We start from the raw sequence: 22,597 nt of genomic DNA, 5'->3' as shown, positions 1-22,597 counted from the left end.
TCCTTCATGAAGTCCCTTGTAAGTTGGATTCCTAGGTATTTTATTCTCTTTGAAGCAATTGTGAATGGGAGTTCACTCATGATTTGGCTGTCTGTTTGTCTGTTATTGGTGTATAAGAATGCTTGTGGTTTTTGCGCATGGATTTTATATCCTGAGACTTTGCTGAAGTTGCCTATCAGCTTAAGGAGATTTTGGGCTGAGATGATGGGGTTTTCTGGATATACAGTCATGTCATCTGCAAACAGGGACAATTTGACTTCCTCTTTTCCTAATTGAATATCCTTTATTTCCTTCTCCTGCCTGATTGCCCTGGCCAGAACTTCCAACACTGTGTTGAATAGGAGTGGTGAGAGAGGGCATCCCTGTCTTGTGCCAGTTTTCAAAGGGAATGTTTCCAGTTCTTGCCCATTCAGTATGATATTGGCTGTGGGTTTGTCACAGATAGCTCTTATTATTTTGAGATATGTCCCATCAATACCTAATTTATTGAGAGTTTTTAGCATGAAGTGTTGTTGAATTTTGTCAAAGGCCTTTTCTGCATCTGTTCAGATAATCATGTGGTTTTTGTTGTTGGTTCTGTTTATATGCTGGATTACGTTTATTTTGTGTATGTTGAACCAGCCTTGCATCCCAGGGATGAAGCCCACTTGATGATGGTGGATAAGCTTTTTGATGTGCTGCTGGATTCGGTTTGCCAGTATTTTATTGAGGATTTTTGCATCGATGTTCATCAGGGATATTGGTCTAAAATTCTCTTTTTTTTGTTGTGTCTCTGCCAGGCTTTGGTATCAGGATGATGCTGGCCTCATAAAATGTGTTAGGGAGGATTCCCTCTTTTTCTATTGATTGGAATAGTTTCAGAAGGAATAGTACCAGCTCCTCCTTGTACCTCTGGTAGAATTAGGCTGTGAATCCATCTGGTCCTGGACTTTTTTTGGTTGGTAATCTATTAATTATTGCCTCAACTTCAGAGCCTGTTATTGGTCTATTTAGAGATTCAGCTTCTTCCTGGTTTAGTCTTGGGAGGGTGTATGTGTCCAGGAATTTATCCATTTCTTCTAGATTTTCTAATTTATTTGCATAGAGGTGTTTATAGTATTCTCTGGTGGTAACTAAGATCAGTTCTGCCCTGATCTTAGTTATTTCTTGCCTTCTGCTAGCTTTTTGAATGTGTTTCCTCTTGCTTCTGTAGTTCTTTTAATTGTGATGTTAGGGTGTCAATTTTAGATCTTTCCTGCTTTCTCTTGTGGGCATTTAGTGCTATAAATTTCCCTCTACACACTGCTTTGAATGTGTCCCAGAGATTCTGGTATGTTGTGTCTTTGTTCTCGTTGGTTTCAAAGAACATCTTTATTTCTGCCTTCATTTCATTATGTACTCAGTAGTCATTCAGGAGCAGGTTGTTCAGTTTCCATGTAGTTGAGCGGTTTTGGTGAGTTTCTTAATCCTGAGTTCTAATTTGATTGCACTGTGGTCTGAGAGACAGTTTGTTATAATTTGTTATAATTTCTGTTCTTTTACATTTGCTGAGGAGTGCTTTACTTCCAACTATGTGGTCAATTTTGGAACAGGTGTGGTGTGGTGTTGAAAAAAATGTAGATTCTGTTGATTTGGGGTGGAGAGTTCTATAGATGTCTATTAGGTTTGCTTGGTGCAGAGCTGAGTTCAATTCCTGGGTATCCTTGTTAACTTCCTGTCTCGTTGATCTGTCTAATGGTGACAGTGGGGTGTTAAAGTCTCCCATTATTATTGTGTGGGAGTCTAAGTCTCTTTGTAGGTCACTCAGGACTTGCTTTATGAATCTGGGTGCTCCTGTATTGGGTGCATATATATTTAGGATAGTTAGCTCTTCTCATTGAATTGATACCTTTACCATTATGTAATGGCCTTCTTTGTCTCTTTTGATCTTTGCTGGTTTAAAGTCTGTTTTATCAGAGACTAGGATTGCAACCCTTGCCTTTTTTTGTTTTCCATTTGCTTGGTAGATCTTCCTCCATCCCTTTATTTTGAGCCTATGTGTGTCTCTGCACATGAGATGGGTTTCCTGAATACAGGACACTGATGGGTCTTCACTCTTTATCCAGTTTACCAGTCTGTATCTTTTAATTGGAGCATTTAGCCCATTTACATTTAAGGTTAATATTGTTATGTGTGAATTTGACCCTCTCATTATGATGTTAGCTGGTTATTTTGCTCAATAGTTGATGCAGTTTCTTCCTAGCCTCGATGGTCTTTACAATTTATCATGTGTTTGCAGTGGCTGGTACTTGTTGTTCCTTTCCATGTGTAGTGCTTCCTTCAAGAGCTCTTTTAGGGCAGGCCTGGTGGTGGCAAAATCTCTTAGCATTTGCTTGTCTGTATTATTTCTCCTTCACTTATGAAGCTTAGTTTGGCTGGATATGAAATTCTGGGTTGAAAATTCTTTTCTTTAAGAATGTTGAATATTGGCCCCCACTCTCTTCTGGCTTGTAGAGTTTTTGCCAAGAGATCAGCTGTTAGTCTGATGGGCTTCCCTTTGTGGGTAACCCGACCTTTCTCTCTTGCTGCCCTTAACATTTTTTCCTTCATTTCAACTTTGGTGAATCTGACAATTATGTGTCTTGGAGTTGCTCTTCTTGAGGAGTATCTTTGTGGTGTTCTCTGTATTTCCTGCATTTGAATATTGGACTGCCTTGCTAGATTGGGGAAGTTCTCCTGGATAATATCCTGCAGAGTGTTTTCCAACTTTCTTCCATTCTCCCCATCACTTTCAGGTACACCAATCAGATGTAGATTTGGTCTTTTCACATAGTCCCATATTTGTTGGAGGCTTTGTTCGTTTCTTTTTATTCTTTTTTCTCTAAACTTCTCTTCTTGCTTCATTTCATTCATTTGATCTTGCCTCACTGATACCCTTTCTTCCATTTGATCAAATCGGCTACTGAGGCTTGTGTATTTGTCACGTAGTTCTTGTTCCGTGGTTTTCAGCTCCATCAGGTCCTTTAAGGACTTCTCTGCATTGGTTATTCTAGTTAGCCATTCGTCTAATTTTTTTTCAAGGTTTTTAACTTCTTTGCCATGGTTTCAAACTTCCTCCTTTAGCTCGGAGTAGTTTGATCGTCTGAAGCCTTCTTCTGTCAACTCGTCAAAGTCATTCTCCATCCAGCTTTGTTCCATTGCTGGTGCAGAGCTGCGTTCCTTTGGAGGAGGAGAAGCGCTCTGATTTTTAGAGTTTCCAGTATGTCTGCTCTGTTTTTTCCCCATCTTTGTGGTTTTATCTACCTTTGGTCTTTGATGATGGTGACATACAGATGGGGTTTTGGTGTGGATGTCCTTTCTGTTTGTTTGTTTTCCTTCTAAAAGTCAGGACCCTCAGCTGCAGGTCTGTTGGAGTTAGCTGGAGGTCCACTCCAGACCCTGTTTGCCTGGGTATCAGCAGCGGAGGCTGCAGAATAGCGGATATTGGTGAACAGCAAATGTTGCTGCTTGATCGTTCCTCTGGAAGCTTTGTCTCAGAGGAGTACCTGGCCGTGTGAGGTGTCAGTGTGACCCTACTGGGGGGTGCCTCCCAGTTAGGCTACTCAGGGGTCAGGGACCCACTTGAGGAGGCAGTCTGTCCGTTCTCAGATCTCCAGCTGCCTGCTAGGAGAACCACTACTCTTCAAAGCTGTCAGACAGGGACATTTAAGTCTGCAGAGGTTTCTGTTGCCTTTTGTTTGGCTATGCCCTGCCCCCAGAGGTGGAGTCTACAGAGGCAGGCAGGCCTTCTTGAGCTGCGCTGGGCTCCACCCAGTTCGAGCTTCCTGGCTGCTTTGTTTACCTAGTCAAGCCTTGGCAATGGTGGACGCCCCTCCCCCAGCCTCACTGATGCCTTTCAGTTTGATCTCAGACTTCTGTGCTAGCAGTGAGCGAGGCTCTGTGGGCATAGGACCCTCCGAGCCAGGTGCGGGATATAATCTCCTGGTGTGCCGTTTGCTAAGACCGTTGGAAAAGCACAGTGTTAGGGTGGGAGTGACCCGATTTTCCAGGTGCCATCTGTCACCCCTTTCTTTGACTAGGAAAGGGAATTCCCTGACCCCGTGCGCTTCCTGGGTGAGGCGATGCCTCACCCTGCTTCGGCTCACACTCGGTGTGCTCCACCCACTGTCTGCACCCACTATCTGACACTCCCCAGTGAGATGAACCCGGTACCTCAGTTGGAAATGCAGAAATCACCCGTCTTTTGCGTCGCTTACGCTGGGAGCTGTAGACTGGAGCTGTTCCTATTCCACCATCTTGGCTCCACCTTAACTCTTAATAGACCTTTAAAAACTTTTTAAAAAGAGGTTCTTAAGTGCAATTCCTTACTTATACTTTCTTGGCAAGTTCCAAATTTCTTAATTACATAACTGTTTTCAAAAGTGGTCTTTTAAAATACTATTTTGACTTAAAATAACATTACTCTCTTTGTGAACTGTAACATAGTTATGAAAAACAGTTCCATTAATTTTTTTATCTTTTCAGCCTATCATATTTCATGTCTGACACTTTGAAAATTATTCATTTGAAGTCTGTCATGTGAGTTTAATAACAGGAAATCTAATTAAATATTTAAATCCCTGGTTAGTCTTTCTCTAAGTGGTCACAAGGACTGCATGACTACAGTTGCCATGTGAATTGCCAGTGTGAGCTCACCACTGTTCCTATTAAAATCAAGTGCCTTTCTATCTGACTTCTACCTCCCAGGGAAAGAAAATTGAGGAACACTATCAAAGTCTATAGAAAGTGTAACTTTAAAAAGCCTTGTGGTTAGTGACATAAAGTTGTAGGCTAACAGTGAATCAGGAATTTTAACCTTTAAGATAGCAGAACTATGTCCTATCTTGGTCACTGCTATGTGCCTAGCACCTAGCACAAAACCTGACATATAATGGACACTCAGTATCTGGTGGAATAAATGACTTTCTAAAATATATTTCTCTGACTGGGCACAGTGGCTCATGCCTGTAATCCCAGTGCTTTGGGAGGTTGAGGTGGGTGGATCACTTGAGGTCAGGAGTTGGGGACAAGCCTGGCCAACAGCAAAACCCTGGTTCTACTAAAAATACACAAATTAGCTGGATGTGGTGGTGCGTGCCTGTAGTCCCGGCTACTCAAGAGGCTGAGACAGGAGAATCACTTGAACTCACAAGGTGGAGGTTGCAGTGAGCTGAGATCATACCACTACACTCCATCCTGTGTGACAGGGTGAGACTCAGTCTCAAAAAATAATAAATAAATAAATAAATAAATAGAAAGAAACATATTTCTTTACTCAAGAATTTGAAACCATTCTCCTCTCCTGGGAAAGTCCTCAATGATTATTCCACTCTTGATTTTGCTATAGTACTTATGATCTGCCTTATTTATTTAACATGTAGCATTCTATGTCCTTAAATAGATAAATCCTGTTTCTTCAGCTACAGTGGAAGCAAGATCTAAATAAACACCATTGAAGCATTACAGAAGTGGAGGTGGGGAGGCCAGGTGCGGTGGCTCACGCCTGTAATCCCAGCACTTTGGGAGGCTGAGGTGGGTGGATCACCTGAGGTCTGGAGTTTGAGATCAGCCTGACCAACATGGAGAACCCCCGTCTCTACTAAAAATACAAAATTAGCCGGGCATGGTGGCACATGCCTGTAATCCCAGCTACTCAGGAGGCTGAGGCAGGAGAATCGCTTGAACCCGGGAGGCAGAGGTTGCAGTGAGCTGAGATCGTGCCATTGCACTCCAGCCTGGGCAACAAGAGCAAAAACTCTGTCTCAAAAAAAAAAAAAAAAAAAAAAAAGGTGGAGGTGGGGGATCTTTTCCAAATTCCACAGCATCCCCTTCCTTCTGACTTGCCCCTCTTGGGTAGGTAAATAGTAGTGAAGGACATGCAAATGGATCCTCCCTATCCCCACAGCTAAAATCATTTGTTGTCAGCTAGTGCTGTTGAAGGTTGAGTGAACCGATGTTCTGATAAGTTAAGGCATTTAAAAAAAAAAGGTTCAGATGCACTAATATGTAAAGACTACTGGATTAAGAGGCTGGTAACTAAGATTCTCATTCCACAGTGGTCTACATCACAGGAGAACTTGAACAAGTCATGCTTCACTACACTTAGCCTTTTAGAAGCATATTTCTTCATCTTTGAAATGAGAAGTTGGATTGGGTGATGTCCAAAAACTATAGACTTAAGGATGTTAAAGCCCATGGGCTAGTTCGTCTTTATTTCTTTGCTATCTAGCCCAGTGCCTTACTCATATGCTGTATAGGGGGAAATGGGTTTTTGTTAATACAGCTGATTCTGTGTTAATAGTAAAATATGACAAAGATTATATGTTTATGGGCATTAATGCTTGCCTTTCAGTAGTATCTAGAAATAGGAAGTTAGGGTAAAACTGCCACATACCTACACAAAAGATGATTTATGTATCACTTATCAAATTGTATTTTATATTAATGCAGCCTAAAAGTATATTAGCTTTTGACAGTTATTTGATTTGTATATCAGTTATCAAATACAATTTGTTATCAATTGTATTTGAGATACAGTTGATTATTTGTATATCAATTCAGGGACTATTCTGAAGATAAAAGCCTACCTGTTATCTCCTTAGTTTTTTCATTTCCCTTTTAAATGTCAAATAAAAAGAGAAGTCATGAGCATGGTTTCCCTTGACACTAAAGATTGTAGAAAATCAATACATCAAGGGGAGTAAGATTTTCAGATTCAGTTGCTTTCTGGAAAACCTTTTTTTTGGGGGGGGTGGGGGGCTGGAGACAGAGTCTCACTCTGTCACCCAGGCTGGAGTGCAGTGGCATGATCTTGGCTCACTGCAACCTCCACCTCCCAGGTTCAAGCGATTCTCCTGCCTCAGCTTCCTGGACTACAGGCATGCACCAGCATGCCCAGCTAATTTTTTTTTTTTTTTTTTTAAAGTAGAGACAGGGTTTTACCCTGTTGGCCAGGCTGGCCTCGAACTCCTGACCTCAGGTGATCCACCTGCCTTGGCCTCCCAAAGTGCTGCAATTACAGGTGTAAGCCACTGCACCCAGCCTTACAAAACATATTTAATGCCCTCTAATTATATTTTGAGACTCGGGTAATAAGTATTGTCACTACAGAAAGTAACAAACACTAAATCATGAGCCAGGCACTATGCTAAGTGCTTTTCATTCTCATTTAGTAACTCTGTGAAGCAGGAACAGTTATCTCCATTTAATTGTTCAAGGCAACTGAGGTTTAGAGACATTATGTCACATTAAGTAACGGGGACACATACAAGGAGGTGAACAAGTTTTATTTGAACAGTCATGTTTATTCATTTATATATAGTCTATGACTGCTTTTTGGCTACAGTGGTAGAAAAGTAGTTGTAATAGAGACTATATGGCCCCAGAGCCTAAAAATAATTACTACTTGGCCCTTTACAGAAAATTTTAGGTGACCTCTAGTCTAAACTGTTACGTATACTGCCTCAATACTGTGACATTTGTGTAAGTCCCAAAATACCCTTTATTCAAACATCTTCAAGAGTCTGTGTTTAATAGACAAATTCCTCAACTGATAATTCAAAGTTCTTCACAATATAGGCACAAACTTACTACCAAAGCACTAACAAGTTTTGTCTGTGTTCCAACTCTTACTTTCTGCCCTTACATTCCAAACCTACTATACACCTTCCTCCCTCTACAACCTCATTAATACTGTTCTCATTCTTATCCCTGCCTATGAAACTCCAACCTAGTCTTCATTTCATATGCTGTCTCATTTCTTGATCCCTTTTCTTATTCCCCTCCTTCACTTCCACCTTCCGTCTACTACTGGATGAACTCCTCTTTCTTCCTTTTAACTTTCACAATAATTTGTTCCTTTCTTGCAGCTCTTATAGTATGGTTTTCTCTTTTACCTTTTTTGTACTGCACTCAGTCAGAAGCATGTTGAACACACCCTATTGTATGTCAGCGCTGTATGGCTAGGCTCTGGGGATAAATAAGGCATAGTTCTTACACTCAAACTGTAATATTTTATCCTGCCTATTGGATTATAAGAATTTACCAGGGAAGACAAGTCCTGTTTATCTTTTAATGTGCTCAATAAATATTGGTGAATTTTAACAGCAAATTTAGTAATGTTGTAAATGATTCTCCAGATTATGCTTTAAACTTTTCTGTAAATCACCTTAATTTGGTGACTTGTTCTTTTTTTAGAAGAACTGTTGATCTGTTAATTCCCTGTAATTAGAAACCTGAAGAAAGAAAGCTATAGTAGGATGATTAACAATGTCTTATATTTTAGTGTGTTTGTAAAATAAAACTTATGAATGTTTTCCTGTCAAGTTAATTTGGAGTTTATCCTGAGTTTATTAAGGATTAGCATCCTGAAGTGTATTGAAACAAAATGATTATTTCATAATATTTGAATTGCTTCCAAACTGCATGTTATTTATTCTAAACTCTCCCTCTGATAGGATATCGAGACCTAGAGAAGTTAAGAAAATAAGCCCCAGATCAATCACATTGCTCCTGACAGCACCTAACCTTCTAGATTCCAAGTCCAATGGTTTTCCTGGTACTATGATGCTAGTAGATCTTAAAAAATAATAATCTAGATCTACACTATCCAATATGGTAGCCACTGGCCACATGTGATTTTAGCTCTTGATATGTGTTTAATTCGAATTTAGATGTGCCATAAGTGTAAAATGCACACTGAATTTCAAAGACTTAGTATGAAAAAAAAAGTATCTCAATTTTTATTACATGAAGTGATAATCTAGAAACACTGGACTAAGTAAAATATTATAAAAATTAATTTTACATATTTCCTTTTATTTAATGTGGCTACTAGAAACTTATGTATGGCTCACATATTTCTACTGAACAGCACTGATATATTTAGCAATATACAGGGTATACATTTTATATATATATATATATTCTATGTAAATAGTTCATTAAATAATTCCTATAGTAAATATGAGAAACAGGAAACTCATATCCAACTTGGAAAAGTTCAAATAGAATACTTATTAAGAAATACAGTTCTATTCTTCAGGTACTCTTACCTAGAATGAATTAAGGATATGTAGAAACTCTTATGTTACTTATAAAATAATAAAGAGATACTGTAGGTCTCTACAGAGATACTATAGTGTCCCTATAGTACCTCTAGAGTATAGTATAGAGATACTATAGTATCTCTTTACTATATAGATGTATGGAATAGACTATAGAGTATCTCTAGGCTATATATTATTTATACTCTACTATCTATATAGTATCTCTATATAGAGAGATAATATATATACTCCATATAGTATACTCTGGAGATGCTATAAGTTTCTGTAGTATCTTTATAGTAGAGATAATAGGGAGGGATAATAGTATAGGGATGTACTATATACCTATAGTATGTCTATAAGTACACAAGTTCCCCCATTAATCATCTGTTTTCAGTTGTTAACCAAATAAGGTATTATGCAGGCTCATCTTTTTATATAAGAATACTCTACTCTCGTTTTTGAGATGAAAAGAAGTTCTCTTTCTCCTGCTATTGATAATTTCTGCAGCTGTCCCCTCAGCTTATATCTTTTTTGCATAGCTCTCTCTTCTTTACCTCACTTCTTATGGAAGGCTGGTGTTCTGAAATTGGGGAGTGGAAAAGAAGAAAAGACTGAATGCTCCCTATGACTTCATTTTCTCCCTGTTCCCACTACCATGTCCCCAAACATACTGACACACAAAGCAAATATAAATACCCCTGATTCTTTTAGCCTTAAACTTAGGGCCTCATCCTAAACATCTTAAGCTCAGCATCTATTCCAAAGGAACTCTTTAATGATAACGTTTCTTTGTAAAGAGACGAATATCATCTGGGGTTTCCTCTGAAATGTAGATGAACCTCACTTCAGTTCTTTGTGTACTAAAAAGACCCACCTTTCTCACCCATGTGGCTTTTGTCTGTCTTTCCTTGTGTTATGTAATAAGTGATGGGGTAGAAGGATGGGGGGTGGAGGAAGCTACATCATGGAGAGAGGAGGTGGACAGCTGTGGAAAATTTGGATGGTGGAAGACTAGAATCTACTACCATTTACATGCTAATGAAAACCAGAAATGGCCTTTTTTCCCCCGTTTGATCTGATTTGAAACTTTGTGACTTTTGTCTAGTATGTCATTTTACCCCCTGTGTTTTTCTCATTGTTAGCTATAAAAACTCTTTGAAATTCTCAAAATAAAGGAAGGTTTCTTTCAGGAATAGGAGGGCGGAGGACAAGCTGTGAAACTGCATTCTGTTCATAGTGGGTCTATTGGGGTGGAAAACCCGCCTCTGAAGTAATAGAAGGTAGAAGCACGGAAGGAAACAGGTCTGGCCCTGGATCCAGGAAAATAAAGAAAGAAATAATTGGAGATGTAGCTTAGTACTTAGAATTATCCCAGAAGTGAACAACATCAGTAAGGTCTGGGCTTCCACCTAACGTAACCTCTTATGAGGGTCTCAACCTCACATCCATATATCTTTTAAAAAAACAAAACAAAACAAAAAAACTTTCAAAACAAAGGCAAGAATCATGACTTTCATATAGGTATAAAATGCAAGTAAAAATTTATTTTACTCATATAAGGGAACAAGGCAGATGTTACAACCAGTTCAGAGTAAAAGTCAAAACAGCACTAATTCATGTGAAATAAAGAAACGTAGTGAATTGCAAATAGAGACAAAATTGGGTTTTGGTGGGGGAGGTCTATTAAGTAGAACACAGGACAGAAATTACATGTGTATCAGTTGTGTACAACCTAAAAAGAGTTGCCAAGTAGCTAAAAGATAAGGAACTGATCTAAAATCTGATAATCTAGAAGGGGAAGGGTGTGCCAGAGACAATGCACAATTTTCCATTGAAATAAAGTTTTTTTTTTCTATTCCTTCTCCATTTTGATTAGGAAATAATCTCAGCAAGAGATTATTTGTGATCACAAAATAACACTGGTATGATATTTAGCCTTATTATTTACATAGGTGTAGCAAGTGTTAATTTGTCATATATGCTTTCTTGTATGCTTTGGTGAAAGTTTTTACAAGCAATCTCTGATTGGACTTCTTTGAAGTCTCTTGAGCTAGGAAACCACACCAAGAACTTGCCACTAGATTTAAAATCTAGTAAAAAGATTCAGTAAGTCTGGAGTATGGCCTAAATATCGGTATATTAATAAAACTCAGATAAGTGACATTGATTTCCAGTTGACATTTACTGGCCTAGAAGATGCAAGATTTAAACTATAGAAGTAAAGATGCAACCAAGTTAATATTTTTAAAAATAACAAATTATGACTGATAAACTATACTGTAATTATTTGCTGGGCAAAGCAGTACAAGGACTCAGGTAAATAGAACACATCTTGAGCAGTGAAGGCGTTGATAATTCCCCAGGAACTTACCATATAGCATACAATTTTGGTTAATAACACTTTACCCATGAAATTTAACCTTGGGATGGCTAAACATCTTTTCTGCATTGACAACTTTTCTCATAGTTGACAACTGTTCTCAAGTAGCTTGTTAATAATAGCATATAAAATAAACCTAATTATTTTTTAGCACCTCTCTTTTCACAAAATGAAAGAATATATCTTTGTGATTTTCCAGAGGCCCTCTAGGGAATCTCAAAGATAATTCTAGGTGCAATGATATCCTGAAAGTTTTATTTTACATTTAGGATTCAGTTGTGGGAAGGTAAATATCAAAAGTTGTCCGGAGATGTGAACAGTTAGATATAGAATCACAGGTACCTGAGAAATGATATGTGGCCACTCATTGCAAAGTCACAGTAAAACTTAAATATAGAAGGTAATATGATGGTAAAAAAAAAGAACCTTAGCTCTTACAATGGTAAGACATTCTCTTTCTCTTTCTGGCACAATCAGTCACTTTACTTGAGGACATAACTATTCTTTTTCCTTTAATAAACAAAAACACATCTCATAACCTTGCATTGCAGAGTTTTGCCTCTATGCCACCATTTCTCCTATACCAGTTTCATTTATGTGTATCTTTTAACCAAAGTGACTGATTCCATAGAGAAACTGGGAGATGGAGAATTGAAAATGGTTACACGTCAGCATTTTAGTAGACTAGCAGATCTCATAAATACACAACTTTCTATAGCTATATGCATTCCTTATACTCCAACTTCTCCAGGTGGCAAAAATGAACATATTCATTAACCAACTCAGAGATACAGCCTCTCTGTAGCATATGAAAATAAGTAGCAAGAGTTTATAAATTTAAAATTTTGCCTAGTAATTATAGTGGAGAAAAGATGTCTTTTCTCACCCATCACATAGGTTCGTCTCCTATAATAAAAGACAGTTAAAAATAGAAAAGCACATATTTATTTAATGTAAGTTTTATGTGATACAGGACGCTTTAGAAATGAAAACCCAAAGAAACAGGAATACTTGTGTATTTTATGCTAAATTTGAAGAAAAAGTATATTGTGTGTGGAAATATGACTGGATAAAGAAGGTATGATCCAATAGTAATAAGCTAGAGAGAACTTAGCTAGGCCTGTTTGTTCAGATTCTTCTCTTAAGTCCATCCCTCTGTGATATTCCTTGCCTCTGGGTGATAGGGCACATGAGTGTCTTATGACTTCTTCCACGGGAAGGCCAGAGAATTATTTTATGGTCCACTTCAAGGTACAAGGGTGGGAGGAGGTCAGAGTGGCCTTCCTTCTCTGTTTCTTCAAATGCCAAGGTGCCATTATTTTAGGGTAGCATGTCCTGAACCCTATCATTATCAATGGATTAGTATTCTATCTTACTTAGAAGAGATCTAGGGTTCACAACTAATTGATCACAACCGGTTACAGATATCATTATTCGTTTTCCACTCCCACAGCTTCACTCCACTAGCCTTAAAAAATAATTAAAAAAAAAGAGATCTGGATATCTAATAAATATCTATTAATTACCTGACGATCTTGGAAATTAATTTTGAAGGTGACATATTACAAAACATAATTATTGTTGAAATAAAATTGTCAATAATGAATCAATCTGGTTAATTGTAAGTTTACATTTTTTCATGACTAAACATTAAACAAGTAATTTTGGCTTATTTGATCAGTAAACATGTATAATTAAAAAAATACGCAAGTGGAATAAAAGTCTGTTTATATATTTGACATTGATAAACCAGAGAAAACCTTGCTGTTTTATTAAACCAAAATTATTAGTCTTGTTTGTCAAGATTTACCTACACGATATGAACTTGAAGTCTCAAAATGTTTGTTAGTTGCTCTAAGAGTACTTTTTAAGTACTCTTAAAAAGTACTTGTAGCTTAAAATAATTTCTAGCACACTGAAAAGATTAGAAGTTCCATTTTCTTCTCTGAAAATTTTAAGATTATTCAATTTACATAATCACTTATTTTTCTCTATAAGCTAATCAGAACAGAGTTCCTTTTTTTTTTTTTTTTTTTTTTTTTTGAGGCGGAGTCTCACTCTGTCACCCAGGCTGAAGTGCAGTGGCTGTGATCTCAGCTCACTGCAAGCTCTGCCTCCCGGGTTCATGCCATTCTCCAGCCTCAGCCTCCCGAGGAGCTGGGACTACAGGCACCCGCCACCACAACCAGCTAATTTTTTGTATTTTTAGTAGAGATGGGGTTTCACCTTGTTAGCCAGGATGGTCTCGATTTCCTGACCTCGTGATCCGCCCGCCTTGGCCTCCCAAAGTGCTGGGATTACAGGCGTGAGCCACTGCGCCAGGCCCAGAGTTCCCTAAAAAGACTTTATAATCTAATTAATCAGTGCCACCTGAAGGTAGAAAAGCCTTAATCTACACGCACAATAAGGCTTTTCTCTATACAGACATTGATAGACATACAGTCACACAGAGTTTATAACTTCAGTTCTAAACTTTCAGCCATGAATTAATAATACAAAATGATGAAATACCAAAGAGCTGTTCTTTTCTGAGTACAAATTATTAATTGATTTGAGTCCAAAATAGATTAACAAACTAGATTCTCCATTTTTTCTCACCCAGTAGAGAATAGACCTCTATAAACCATTAATCCATTTACGGGGATCATCAGATGGTCAGATTGCAAAACCAATTCCCCAGATTAGTAGAGAGCAAAAGACCAGAGTCAGAGTCAGCAGAGTTCTCTTACTGCTTTGGATTCACCTTTTAGAGCCAAGAAAAGAGGAATGCAGGCTTAAGGATAAGGTACACCATTTCTTTGATGATGAAGTTTGCCTGCCTTTGGTTGATTGATAAATCTATAGGATGTCTCAAGGGGACCTCCAAAATGGTTAAAAGAAATTTTCCAGAAAAAGATACATTGACTCTAGCATAGATATACAATAAACATGTATTGAAGGATTTTACTCATCTGATATAAGGGAGCCAGGCAAATGTTATAACCAGTTCAAAGGACAAGTCAAACAATACAGATTTATGTAGGGTAAAGAAATGTTGAGATGAGTTGCAAATTGAGACAAAACTGATTTTTCCAGGACTGGGTTGAGAGGGGAGTCAAATCTATGAGAGAGGACAGACTTTATGTATCTCTCAATTATAGTTGATTCTCCTTATTCACAGTTATGTTCTTTAAAGTCACTATGAAACACTAAATTAGCAAGAATTCTTATCCCTTGGGATATACATGGTTAGGTTCCTGCAGGCCTCTGGTCACATAGTTTGTCATCTGACCAGTACATAACCTTGTTTTATATGTGTTTTTGTTTAAAGACACCTTATTTAATACAGTTAATTCATCAACATTGAACTCACAGCCAACAGCACTATAACTCATGCCTAAACAAAGCTTATCTGAAACACATATTGGCACATCACAGCTTTCTTGGAACACTAGATGACATTTCAGCACAGTGTTTGGGGACCATTTTAAACAGTGAAATTACCAAAAAGCAGCACAGAAATGCAAAATACTGGCACTAAATAGAGCACAAAAAGTATGCTTGTTTACAGTATGAGAGCTAAAACAAGAAAGCAGAGCATTATCCTGCTTCACCTCATTTAGAAATGTATGTTACGGGACTCAAATTTTTTGACATTCTCCACATGTCACAAATGACCACAGAAGCACCATGGGCATTGATTTAGGAGTCACAAATAAACTTTAGGTGAATTCACGAAAGATTTTTTTTTTTCATAGATAGATAGCTTTTTCCTCCCAATGTTTAATCCTGGATCCTGTCTGTAGCTAGGGAAGTACTGCTGAGGCGAGAGCACGAGAGAGAATTATATATGGTAGCTTAGTGACGTTCCTGGTATATTATAGGTTAAATAGGATTCTGAGAATCCCTATGAGTAGCTTGCAAGTCTCTGGGAGTAGTTTTTGGCTATTTGTGTAGTTTTTTTCTCCAGAAAAATGTGTTCTAAATTTCTAATGACTGATTTTCAGATATACTTTTGGAACACAAAAGCTGGAGTAATGGATTACTACCTTGGTTTGTTTTGTGGCAAATGCTGAATAGTTCCAACTACTGCTTTGAAAATAATAGAAATATTACATAGCAAGTATATTATTTGAAAAGATAAAATTTCAAGGAGCCGTTGACTGTCACATCAAAGCAGTAACTTGGGGTTTGAGAGGTGGCAATACTCTACAGCAGGTGTAGAGTATTACTGATCTAACAGATATTTCAGGTGCCTCATGTTTTCACCTTATTTGCTTGTTTAAATCACTTTATATAAATTTCATGGAAAGACTTGCTTTGCCAGTGTATCCGAAACCTCTGTTATTTCTCCATAGTATTTTCTATAGAAGATCTAGGATACTTTTACATTATTCTGAACCATTTACCCCCTACTGTACCCCACCCCCATATTATGTACCTAATTGGTAATTTCAAAGTAAAGAGACTTTTAAAGTGAAATTCCTAAAAAGCTATTTTTCTTTTCTCCTTCTTAAAATTATATGTTAGGGTTATGCTCTGCTTTCAGCCAGATATAATATGGGTACATAGCCTGCTGAAGAATCTTGAAACCTTCCAAGTACCAGTGTACCTTGCTTTGGCCTCCCAAAGCTTTGCTCTTCTGATCCCATGCTTCAGTTGGAAGTGACTGTCAGTTACGCCAGTTTGTGCCAAATTATGTGGTAGTTCTTGTTTTGTGTACAAATGGAGAGTAGGAAAAATCATTTAGCTGTTCACTTCCAAAAACTCATGTCAGGGTTTGAGATTAGGTTATTAGAGAAGACAGACCTTTCACAGAACGTCAATCAAGGTTACTTGAGATAAAATATTTCACAAGCAATAAAAGAACTGATGGATGTTTGTATTTTTGTATTACTGAACCATAAATGAAATGATTCTGTATGAAAATGAATGGAATTGATTTTATTTTTCTGTCTTATATGTGGAATTCATAAGTTAATTGTGGCCTGGTTTTGTTCAGAGGTTGGGGTTTTTGGCATTTGAAAAGATTTTATCATTTATATCATAGGAAATAGAATATTCCACTCACAATGTGGAGATCTACAAAATAAACTGGCATATTTCAGAAAAAGAAATTGGGCATGGGATGTTAAAGATCACATTTTAAGTTTACTACAGCATTTTCCAAAGGTACTTCTCTGATACTAGGGCTTAAAGTTCAGACTATTTTGTGAAAGCGTTTCAGTGTGTGAGACAGCAAAGGGAGTCAGCTTCTCATCATTTAGGTGCTGGTAGTTGGGTTTGTGGCAAATCTGTGCCATATGGCTACTCTCCTCTAGAAAGTGACGACAGCACTGGGAGCTTTACCTATCCCTGGGGCAGCTGTCTTGGACTCCATTGCTTTGATCTTCTTCTGTCGCACAGCTGGGAAGAGCAAGGGGCTGGTTTTCAGTACCCAATAGGACAACATATGGGACCATTATGATTGTAGACTATGCCTTCATTTTATATAAGCATTCTTCAGAGAGTGCAAGTATTTTCACTTCCATATTCCCATTCAGAAAAATAAGTTTGGGCTCTTTCTTTTAAAAAAAATTATTTTAGGGTTAAAAAAAGACATTCTTATAGAAATTTAAACATTTAATATCTACATTTTATTTCTTGCAAAATACATTCTTTTTAGCAACAAGTTTCAAATAGGAAGTAGAAAAGATGAGTATAATTCATCTAACTTACCCATTCTTAAGCATACATGCTTAATGTCCTTTCAAGTGTTGTTATTCTTAGAGTTTTATCTTTTTAGCTCAGCTTCATTGTTTGCTCAAGTAACCTTTATATTGGAGTATAGTGGGACCAGTAAATTTGTTCATCCAGGTACTGTAACAAACACCTTGGAGGAGGATGCTTGGAAATGTGATCAGATTCTTAACAGTACCTCAAAAAACAGCAAATTTTTATTATGATGACAGCCCTACATAGTAGAAAAGTTTTCTGAATAATGAATAGAAAATCCAAAGAGAGATGTATGTATGTGGATTCTTACTTTAGTTTTAGTCTCTATTGTGAATTGTCATTGGACTTCCTCATATGCTCCTTTGCGTTTAGAGAAGCACAGTTGCATGTGCAACTTTGGAAACAAAGTTGTTTGCCACAGAAAAACGGGAAGGTAATAAATTTTTTTGCCCTACACATCCTAACAATCATGAGTGATCAGTGTGGTAATTATATAGAGATGGATCCTATTAGCAAATGCAGGCTTCTTCTCTGTGTATTTTTGTTTTTCACAGGGTGCTTTGCCCATCCACATTCCAATCTCTGTCATGATACTTCTATTTATTGTTGTTATCACCATCAACAGCAACTGTAATCTGGCTCACAATTCCAGGAGCCAGCTCACTCCTTAGTTACCAGGGGGAAAACCCAAACCAGTTGTTCTTTCCTGTGTATAAAACTTCATTCTTCTCACATTGCAGTGACCCTGACCACATTTTGGAACTCCATAACTAGAATAGATATTAGATCTGTGTCTGAGATCTGATGTAGTACAGAGAATTCTACCTGGCAGCTGAAAGGGTAATTGAGTGAATGAGAGAGTGATTATCAGGTTTGTGTTTGTGTGTATATTACTATTTCCTAGATATTTGAGTGCTTTCTCATTTCTTCTGCAGTTTCTTTCCTAATGTCTTTATTGACCTGGAGAGTGTGTGTTGGGAGGTAGTAAGAGGAGAGAGAACTTAGGTTTCTTACCTATCATTTGGCAAGAAAAGATTATGGAGGTCTTGGGTTAATTTTCCAGCTATCATTATAACCACATACAGAATCTACACTAGAAACCATTTCCTTCCTGACAATTGTGGGAGAGCACATGGGGAACATATATTTATTTTACAGGATTCTTAAAAGTCTTTTCAACATATTTTTTCAAATAAAAGGAAATGAATGAAATAGATAAAACTTGCAATTGCGGGATATTTTTAAAGAAATGCAGTTTTATTAATAAAGTACTTAGGTGTTCACGTCCATCTTGGTAAAAATCCTGGTTTTGCAACTTATTATCCCTGTGACCTTAGGCTGTTTATTTTCTCGATATTTTTTCCTTTAAGTTAATGTAAAATTAAGATATATATTATAATGCCTTCCTTATAGCCATGCAACCTATAAACTGTACATAAAATTTCAATAAAAATACATTTCAGTGTGGCGATTCCTCAGGGATCTAGAACTAGAAATACCATTTGACCCAGCCATCCCATTACTGGGTATATACCCAAAGGACTATAAATCATGCTGCTATAAAGACACATGCACACGTATGTTTATTGCGGCACTATTCACAATAGCAAAGACTTGGAACCAATCCAAATGTCCAACAATGATAGACTGGATTAAGAAAAAGTGGCACATATACACCGTGGAATACTATGTAGCCATAAAAAATGATGAGTTCATGTGCTTTGTAGGGACATGGATGAAATTGGAAATCATCATTCTCAGTAAACTATCGCAAGGACAAAAAACCAAACACCACATGTTCTCACTCATAGGTGGGAATTGAACAATGAGAACACATGGACGCAGGAAGGGGAACATCACATTCTGGGGACTGTTGTGGGGTGGGGGGAGTGGGGAGGGATAGCTTTAGGAGATATACCTAATACTAAATGATGAGTTAATGGGTGCAGCACACCAGCATGGCACATGTATACATATGTAACTAACCTGCACATTGTGCACATGTACCCTAAAACTTAGTATAATAATAATAAAAAAATACATTTCAAGCACTCAGCATGGGGACTAGAACATGCTACCTAGTACACCAGGAATGCTCTTGTCTCAGGGCCTTTGCAGTTACTGTTCTCTGCCTACTTCTCAGGGAGGGAGGTCTCCCCTGTATACCCCATCTAAAATGTTTTCTCCTAGGTTAGATTATAGCTAGCTATACCCGAAACAACACAAATTCAAATTTAATGGGCTCTAATGTAATGGAAATTTATATAGAGACATGTTGCTATGAAGTTGTGAATCAAATTTGAGGACCAAATAATACTTAACATTTATTGAGTGCCTACTATAAACCACAAGAGACAATGTAGCATAATAGGTAAGGCGTAGCCTCCAGAATCTGACCGTCTGTGTTTAAATCCTGATTCTGCCCCTTCTTGGCTGAGTGACCTTATGCTAGTTACCTAACCTCTCTGAGCCTCAGTTTACTCACCTGTACCAGGGGAATAATATTACTTCATATAAAGGTTTTAGGAAAAGTACCTTTCTCATAGAACTCAATAAATGATTGTTAAGTCAGGGTGCTTTCTAAGCACTTTACATGAATTATCACATCCTTATGAAGTACAAGACATGTACTTTAATCCTCATGACAACCTTATGAAAGACAAACTTTTCTTATGCCCTTTAGTAAATTTTTTGAAATGGAGATAACTACTTGTTAATGTACGTACTTTATAAGTCCACATTCTCTTAAAGTAAGCTATAGCTTTGTAACTTTAATGGATAAGAAAGTTCTCAAAACATATTTTCTACTCTGTGAAAGTAAGGTTATGTTGAGCAAGTAAATTAATATTTTCTCTCCTGGATTCTGATGTTTCATTTGCTTTCCTGCTTCCCCATTTCCTTATAGTTATTGGACTTTCTTTGGAGATGGAGTTCCAGCAGTTGGGAATGTAATATTCTCTTATGGATAAAGTAGATTAAAAGTTTAAATTAAAATACGCTGTTAAATGTTGTTACTTTCCTTTGTGTACAGTAGCAGTAGTATACTTTGATGAGTTGAGTTCCATAGGCTTAACTTTTGTGGTAAAACTGAATACTAACTAAGGGACTATTGAAATGTAAGCTCTGTGGCAGAAAGTACTATACTTACCGAGATCAAGAAGCTCACTTAATTAGACTATATAATAATCACATTTGGGACATTTTGTACATGACTGCATGATACAGCCATGAATTAGATGTTTCAAGGTGAGTTATTTGAATAAAGTTCTGAGAGAAGAATAAATTACAGGTGTGGGAAAATGGATTTTATGAAGAAAAGTGAATGTTACAGGGGTTGCCTAGCTTAGGGAATAAAAGAATGACTTAATTATATTTTTAAGGAGGAGGATGTTGATTTGTTTCCCATGTTTTAGGAGAACTAAAGAATAGGACTTAGTGCAGAAAATGTAGACATACATATACCCAGTTTTCAGAATTACAAAATGCTGAAATGGCTTTGGAAGGAAAATATAAATACTCAGAAGAGAATAGACAGACACCTTTGATTAGCGGCCCTTACTTTTTTATGCATAAAAATCTCCTGGAATTGATAAAGCGTAGTTTCCTGGGCCCCCACCAGAGATTCTGATCTAGTGGGCCTTTGGTCAGGCCTAACAATTTGCGCTCTTTATCAGGTACTCCCATCTGAGTCCAATTAGTGCAGATAGCCATTGAAATAAATGTTGAAAATCAGTTTTTGAGTTTAATCAGTAGCCTGTCCAAGTCCAGGGGATTGAACCAAGTAACCTCTCATGGTCCACTTCAACTATGTAGTACACACATGCACCCATACACACGTACATATATATACGTTTACATATTTTTCTATATCCCTTTGGAAGAGTTCCAAACTCTTGTAAAGAAACCAACTTTTAGAAGAATAGTGAGTTGGTTATAATGTTCATCGCTCTTCATTGCAACTATTTTAAAGGCCTATGTTAAACCACATAGAGTAATGGAAATTTTTATGTAATACATAGATATCAGTAATTGAGCAAGGTGAAATTGAATCATAGTTTACATCTTTAACTTGAGATATGGTAAATAATCTGCAGGCAATCTTTTGGACCCTTTTCTCACAGAGGATTACAAGGGAACAAAGAGTAAATATGTCTCAGATGTGTTGACATATACTCTTGATGATAAATGAACATTAAGTTATAAAAGCTAGCCTCTGCTTGCTGTGCTCTTCAAGTATCCTCTTTAATTCTGTTTCTGTGGATTTGTCTTTGTTTTTTCCTCCTAGGATGGAGCTATGACATTGAAGAGAGGAAGGTTCCAAAACCCAAGTCCAAGTCTTATGGTGCAAACTTTTCTTGGAACAAAAGAACAAGAGTATCCACAAAATAGGTTGGCACTGACTATCTCTGCTTGACTGTGAATAAAGTCCGCTGTGCAGTATTTATAGTCCATGTATAATACATCTCTTAATCTCCTAATAAATTGGACCTTTAAACTACAGATACATTTTGTGGTGTCTATTTTAAATGTTTTTTGATGTCTCAAATTGAGCATGTTTCAATTTCCTATATATAGAGAAGATTTGAGGTGATCATACCTCTGGGAAATCTTGGTACTTAGAATCTATTAACAGGAATGCTTGAAATCAGCTGCAACATTGAAGTTTTATATTTGCTTTTTATAGCCATTCTCAAGTTAATATGGTTTATAAATCACCAGCCAACATTATTAAAATGTTGTCTTAGAAATGGTTTTATCATAGGTAGAGAAGTACACGATAACATTGCAGTCTTATAAACTTAAACCCCTATGTCGTCATTATTAAATTTAATTACAACTTTATAATTTACAAAGGTACTTTGAGCCTGAATGCATTGCATTTCATAGTAATCTCTGCCCAGAAATCAACACTTCATGATTATGAGGAGTTCAGGTGAAGATTTCATGTTCTTAGGAATTAAGACTCAGAGAAAATAAAAATCAGTTCATTCACGGGGATTTGTAATAGTCACTGTTTTTTTTTTTTTTAAGTAGATATATGCTTTTATTGTTAATCATTTAGGTCATACATTATGAGTTAAACAAACACATGCTTTGTTTTTGGCTATTCAAAGAACACTTTGTATACTAACCCTCATAATAACCCTATTAGCAGGAACTATTATTTTACCCATTTTGCAAAGAAAAGACAAAAATCAAGGCTGAAAATGATTAAATAGCCTGCTCAAGATCACACAGGTCATGTGCTGTGGCTCATGCCTGTAATCCCAGCTATGCAGAAAACTAAGGTGGGAAAATCACTTGAAGCCAGGAGTTCGAGACCAGCGTGAGCAACATAGCAAGATGCCATCTCTAAAAATATATAAATAAATATAATTTTTAAAATAAATAAATTAGCCTGGCATAGTGGCATTCGTGTGTAGTCAGCTACTTGGAAGGCTGAGGCAGGAGGATCTCTTCACCTCAGGAGGTCAAG

General features: G+C 37.2%; 1 protein-coding gene across 2 annotated transcripts in view; it reads left to right on the top strand.

Moving 5' to 3' along the window:
- NDUFS4 (NADH:ubiquinone oxidoreductase subunit S4) overlaps positions 1 to 21,621 on the top strand; it is a 121,140-nt gene extending 99,519 nt beyond the window's left edge. Inside the window, exon 4 of one of the 2 annotated variants that reach the window (XM_019012891.2) lies at positions 21,407 to 21,621. In XM_019012891.2, the coding sequence (XP_018868436.1) occupies positions 21,407 to 21,419 (13 nt within the window). In that variant the 3' untranslated portion in view covers positions 21,420 to 21,621. The remainder of the gene's footprint in view (positions 1 to 21,406) is intronic. The other variant, NM_001279722.1, reaches the window with a different exon arrangement.
- The last annotated feature ends 976 nt before the right edge of the window (positions 21,622 to 22,597 follow it).

This window comes from Gorilla gorilla, chromosome 19 (genome assembly GCF_029281585.2).
Source record: "Gorilla gorilla gorilla isolate KB3781 chromosome 19, NHGRI_mGorGor1-v2.1_pri, whole genome shotgun sequence".
Taxonomy (NCBI): domain Eukaryota; kingdom Metazoa; phylum Chordata; class Mammalia; order Primates; family Hominidae; genus Gorilla; species Gorilla gorilla.
This window is presented reverse-complemented; position numbering and strand designations above follow the sequence as displayed.